At 38.9% G+C, this 6,408-nt stretch overlaps 1 protein-coding gene across 6 annotated transcripts in view; it reads right to left on the bottom strand.

Annotated features, from left to right (window-relative positions):
• The window catches only part of asph (aspartate beta-hydroxylase), a 54,435-nt gene that overhangs the window by 4,512 nt on the left and 43,515 nt on the right, over positions 1-6,408 (bottom strand). For 3 of the 6 annotated variants that reach the window (XM_037981864.1, XM_037981869.1, XM_037981868.1), the window contains 3 exons: positions 4,939-5,539; positions 2,053-2,091; positions 1,929-1,964 (listed from right to left, as the gene is read on the bottom strand). In XM_037981864.1, the coding sequence (XP_037837792.1) occupies positions 1,929-1,964; positions 2,053-2,091; positions 4,939-5,539 (676 nt within the window). The remainder of the gene's footprint in view (positions 1-1,928; positions 1,965-2,052; positions 2,092-4,938; positions 5,540-6,408) is intronic. The other 3 variants (XM_037981866.1, XM_037981865.1, XM_037981867.1) reach the window with 3 other exon arrangements.

Here is a 6,408-nt window from a genome sequence, read left to right as displayed (position 1 = left end):
GAACGAGTTTAACTGGAGGTAGATGTAAAATTATTTTTAGCCTGGAGCGGAGAAGAGCCTCAAGCGTCCATCTTGGTCCGTACCCACGTGATCTCTCCTCTGTCATCTTTTTAATCATCAACCCTCAGTCCAACAAAAAACAATTCATGCAGGTATATTTGTCTTTCTTTTTTTAATTTTTTTTTCTGTTTTGAGTGGGGTGGGACTGTGTAATCCCTGTTGATTATTTGATTACAGCATATACAACTATGAAATAATTTTATTTGGGATTTCTTTAGTTTTAAACCAGGAAGAAATCCAGATCTGAGCTATCAAAACTTAACAGCTCCAGGCAGCTTTGTCGCTCTAAAAACACATACGTGTGGCCAACTTTTAACATATGTTACATAATATTACTGAAAGTTAGGAATTGGAGAAAAAATGCCTTAAAAAACCATTTATCTGATAACCACACAGCCTCGATACAAGATGAGAAGCACCAAGACACTGAAGTAGCCAGGCCGCCTGGTTTTTATAACCTCATCAAACACAACATATTTTGAATGATCATCAGAATGGGTCTAACTTAATCATTCTTAAACAGGCAGCAGTAGAAACTTCCTGGAACTTCCATTCTCACACAGAGCTGAAGCTGAGGAATGGCTCTGATTGGCTGGAAATTTGCAGATTATTCCTTCCTGGATAACACAGCTGAAAGTGCCAGCTCCTGCTCGGCTCTTTGCCAACGTCTATCATAAAATGTTTCATTTCATCTGAGCTGAGAGATGAATGAATGAATTAACTCGATCACTGCCTGACCCAGTTAGCTATAGCACTACTGTGCATCGTTTATTTACCAGAGGATGAGTGTACAGGTGGCTAACGCACAGCAGGCAACACTGTTAGTTGGGAATCTTAACAAACATTGGCTTCATTGTTTTAACAAAACTTTAATGAAGCAGTAAATAATCCATCCATCCATTCTCTACCACTTATCTGTGGCTGGTCTTAAAGGCAAAAGGGAAAGAAGGAAACCCAGACATCCCTCTGCAGCTCCTCCTGTGGGTCCCCTCCCCATTAAAAAAGAAAAATGATGCTGCAACAAGCTGCTCCATCAGCTGAGGTTTGTGCACAGCTGACAGAGATGACAGGAGATCTGAACTGATCTGCCACAACATTTACAGATAACGATAATATATTTGTATATATATATATATATAAAAAGCTCATTTGTTTAATTGGTTGGGTAGTCTTCAGTAGCTTGTTTTGTGGTTTGTGTTGGGGGGGTCTCTCACCAAGGTTGAATGTTTTATTTCATCCGAAAATTAAATATTAGAGTCCATATTTTAAATTTAGAGCCTTTAAGATGTAGTTGTAAGCAAGGTACAAGTAATGAAAGTTTTATCTTTTGTTTTTCTCTAGTGTGATTTTTCTTAAAAGAATAGTTTCTAAGTATTTTTCCACCACTGTAACTTGTAATTTTTATATAGATAAAACTTATTTAATCAAAATGTGGCTGTTGCTTTCAACAACAAAAAAAAGCACATCTGTGTCAAGCAATAAACCAACAGCGATGCAAGGTTTAATCAATGAGCAGAAACAAAGTTTTCAGGGAAAACAGCAACTTTTCAAGCAGGAAGGAATGCTTTCAGTGTGACGAGCAGAATTCGGAGTGTGAAAATAAGAAATTCTGCTCTTAAATTGGGACGGTATGCTGTCCCATTATGACATGAATTAAGCTCCATATAGGTTCCTTATGATTTCCACCCCCAGTATAAAGCTAATGTATACTCTTAGCTGAGAGAGTTTAACCATTTAATCATTCACTTGTCTTCCTAAAAAAACTAAAAAGTATTCAAAAATATACTTTGTCCTAACTCAATGAAACAGTGTTTCATCATTGTCAAGTGTTCACTCTATAGAAGGAGTTCAGCTGAAACAGTATTTACCTGTGGGCTCATCCTGACTCTGGATCTCTGGCTCTGCTGTAAAGAAGCACACATGCAGAAATTAGACCCACCGTACAGCATATAACTGAGTAGAGATGAATCAAAGGTCAGAGGGAATCCTCACCTTCCTCAGCCTTTTCTGCTTCATATGGAGCCACTTCTTCTTTGTGTGGGATTTAATGGGAGAAAAAGACAAAACATGTATAACTTTCAACAGAAGTAGGGCTGAAAAAATGATTCAGTTTTCTCAGTTTCAAAACAAACATTAACCCCAATCCAATCCTAAAACTCAAACACTAATAATAATCAGAGCAGAATGGTCCCATCTTTAAGTTACAGGAGTACTAACACAGAATTGGCCCTTCTGAACGGGATTTTGTCCCAATAGTTCACTTATCACTGCTACAAAATGCCAATATCTGGAAAGCTCATATCTCCAGGGTTCCTACACATTTGTCATTTAAAATCCCAAACTTTTCCAGACTTAGAATTTAAAATTTCTCTATCCGTTTTTGAACCATTTGTAATTTCTTGAAATAAAAATTTGGTATATTTATGGCAGCTATATCTACAGTGGTCTGGATTTTTTTATGTAACTTGTTTAAAAAGTAGGAGATGACACTTATAAAACAAAATTTGACAAATTGTATTAATGAGCTGATGGTAACTTAACTTAACACTATATGAGGAAGCCTAGAGAGAGACGCTATATGGGAATGAAGTGGAGCCTATGTAACTTCAATACCCAAAATCCAGATTGACCCAGAAACAACTTTGGACCCAGTGTTCCAACATATGAGAGAAACATCTATTATCCCACCAAGAGACTGACAAAGTGCAACAACGATGCTACAGCCAGGGGAAGTCAGGTCGACAGGTCGGGGGGAGATACCATCATCTCCACCATCCAAGTATGGATACCAAGCCCCATTGAGAAGCCCTGAATACAAGGGCAGCTGACCCAAGAGTGAAAACTCTGACTATGCTAGACCCATGCCACGGTTAACTGACAAAGTACAATTCTGAAAGTCTGCTAGAAGATGTGAGATGCTATGTATCCCTGCTAGCACCATTACAAAAGCCAATGAGCTGGAATACAGCACAGCAACAGTGGTCTGTGAAATGCTTGGCTATAAGATCAAGCCTAAAATTAATAAAGAGTATTGTCATTGACAATGCTTTGTTGCATTAATCAACAAAGCAACAGTTTTAATGGGCTTCTGTCTGCAGTATTTATCTCATCTTATTTTACTGTCACTTGATATTAACCTAAGTATATAATATATTCATACCTGTGTGTGTGTGTGTTTTACTTGTATTTGAAGTTGAGATGCACAAGATATTTTCTGATATTTCAGTAGCAGCCTCTAAATAATGTCCTTGTACTAGTTGCAATGACAATAAAGCATCATATTTTATCTAAGAAGGAGAGAAATCAGCCAGCTGTCAGAAAGTAGCACAAAAACACAGCAACCTGACCATACCTGAGGCTCTAGAGACTGCCAGTATTGCTCAGAAATGAGACTGAGCAATACGGGAGAAGCATTTGTACCCTAACAAGGACCCAAGATACAGGCTGTGCAAAGATGCCCCTTGAAGTCCAGCTAATAATACGGGATGTAAGATGAAGGCAGGCAAAGCATACATGGAATGTCATAAGTGGCTTAAATAGTGTACAGGAACATCTGTACCGAGTATGGACTGGAAGTCCCACAGTCAAAGTAGGAGACTCTACTAAGGCTGATGGAGAATGGCAGAACTAAGATACTGTGGGACTTCCAGACCCAGACTGACAAACAGGTGATGGCTAACCAACCGGACACTGTGGTGGTCAACAAGCTACAGAAGAAAGCAGTGATGGAGGATGTAGCAGTCCCAGGTGACTGTAACATCAGCAAGAAGGAGGGCTGAAAGAGCAGGAACAACCTCAGAGATGTCTGTCCAGAAGAGCGCAGTCCTAGGAACAGCTAAGAACTGAACTGAACCCTCAAGCTGCCAGGCCTCTGGGAGAGGACCTGAAATGAAGTGGAACTGCCCATATGGAAAAATAGGGCGAGCGTAATGTGATTTTTAATATATATTTACAATTGAGGCATTACATTGTCAAGATTAAACCCCTGGTTGAGCATCAGGATATTGAGAATATATCTGTTATTGAGAAGATACTGTTTCAACAAACAGGGAAAGTGACCATTAATTAACTCTACAGTGTAAAGTGTGAGATGTCGCCCAGTATTACACTCAGAGTTAAGTTACTATCAGTGAATACTGAGGAAGAAACTTGGGAAGAAATGTAGATCTATGTTAAAACAATATCTCACTGTACTTGTACTAGAGTAATTTAGCATAAGATACTATACAGATTACACATGTCCTCAAGTTGCAGGCAGACATTTAAATTCCTCTCCCCTTTGTGTTTAAATGCAAAACAGAAATTTGTGCATTATCTTACTGTCTGTGGTCCTGTGGTGTAGTACAAAATTACTGGACTGAAATAGGGAAAATATTTTGTAATTAAATCTAATTTGTTTGATTTTAAGTCTCCCAAGTAGATGCATTGTTAATACAACAGGTAAAAAACTACAATATACAACATTCTTTTCTTTGCTGCCAGAAAAAAGTAGCCTGCTAAACTGGGTTGCTTTTAAAAAACATCATTAAAGGATGGTATAAAATTTGATTTCACTAGAATATTTTTCCAAATATTTTACATACTAACCTGGAACATTTTTCAATGTTTGGCAGATATATTTGACTTATCTTGGACATGATAAGTTTTACATGGACCCTGCTTGCAGTGTGGACAGTGTAGTTTGAGAGATCCTAATGTTATTTACTATAAACTGAGCTTTGTTTTATTTGGTTTTGTTTTTATTCAACCTGTTGTGATTTGTTAGACTGTAATTTGTTATTTTAATTTATGTTTCAAACATAAAATGTAATTTAAAAAAGGGGGGAATGTCTTTGAGTTAACAGTAGGATCAAAGATGAAACCCATTAGTTTTTTCACCTGCTTCTATTTGATCCTCCATTTCTTCTTCTGGAGTTCCCTCAGTTTCTGCTTCATCTGCCTCCTCCTCTTCAAATGGCTCCTCATGGCTTGTTTCTTCTACAGCAGGTTCATCTGACAGGCCTTCCTCCTCCACAGCCAGCTGCTCATCAGGCTCCTCTGGTTCTACGACGTTGTCCACATCTCCGTCTACAGCTGATTCCTCATTTTCAGCAGCTTCAGCTGAGAGGCCTGGCTCCTCCTGCTCCTCCTGCTCCTCCTCTTCTTCTGCTGCTGCTGCTGCTTCCTCCTCCACAGCTACTGCATCTGCCTCTTCAGCTCCCTCTGCAGGAGCATCTTCTTCTTCAGCAGTTTCTTGAGGAGCAGCGTTCTTCTCTTTTAAAGTCTCACTGATCTCTGTTTCTTCCTCCTCAACAGCTACTTCTTCTTCTGCGGTTGCATCTGCCTCCTCCTCTTCAGCTTCCTCTAACGGAGAATCTTCTTCTTCAGCTGGCTCTTCAGGAGCTTCTTGAGGAGCAACGCTCTCCTCTTTTAAAGTCTCACCGATCTCCTCAACTGTTTCTGCTTCCTCAGCTGCTGGCTCATCTTCAGCAGGAGCCATCTGATTCATTGTCAGAAATGGAAGAAAATAATTATCACTTTCAAAAAGAGAACAAAACCACTCACAAAATATAAAAGGAACTCAAAAAAAGGAAGAAATTCCTAAAACCTGGACAACTTTTTATTAATTTACTATTTATTCTTTCATGACAACTAAGACTATGTTAAATTTCAATCATATAAATATTCCAGGATCTTTCAAAAGCAAAAACAGGTGCAGTAAAACTTTAAGAAGTTTGCAGTTCCTAGATTGAAAGATGAACTCAATTCTAAAAAAGTTGGGATGTTGTGTAAAATGTAAATAAAAACAAAATATAAGGATTACCAAATCTAATAAACCCATATTTCATTCACAATGGGTCCTTAGGGGCCACTGCATTAACAACTGTCTGATTCTGTTCTGAACACACCATCCAGCCTGTTATCAGCGCACAGTTCACAGGCCTGCCTCTCTGATTGTATGGGGGTGCATTAGTGTCTTTGGAATGGGCAGCGTACACATCTGGAAGTGAACCATCAATGCAGAGACAGCATTCATTACAACAGCAGAAGAACAAAACAAAAGAAACAAAAAACAATCCAGCAAGGACCCAGGACTGTTAACTCTTCAAAGTCGACGGACGCGCCGGCGCGTCCAAGTCACATGACCGATTTAAAACGCTCTAGTGGGAAAGATCCGCCCTCTTAGACACTTCGTTTTAATCTGTGTCGAAAGTCCAGACTTCAAGCTTTACACTAGTTTTTAAATCATCTCGATAGACCAAGGAAAACCAGAGTTATGAGAAATTATTCCCGACACATATATTTTTTTAAAAAATCATCGTCATATTTTCAGCGAGTTAGAGCGAGAAGCGCCAAAACCGGGAGAAA

Source organism: Kryptolebias marmoratus, linkage group LG20, assembly GCF_001649575.2.
Source record: "Kryptolebias marmoratus isolate JLee-2015 linkage group LG20, ASM164957v2, whole genome shotgun sequence".
Taxonomy (NCBI): Eukaryota; Metazoa; Chordata; class Actinopteri; order Cyprinodontiformes; family Rivulidae; genus Kryptolebias; species Kryptolebias marmoratus.
This window is presented reverse-complemented; position numbering and strand designations above follow the sequence as displayed.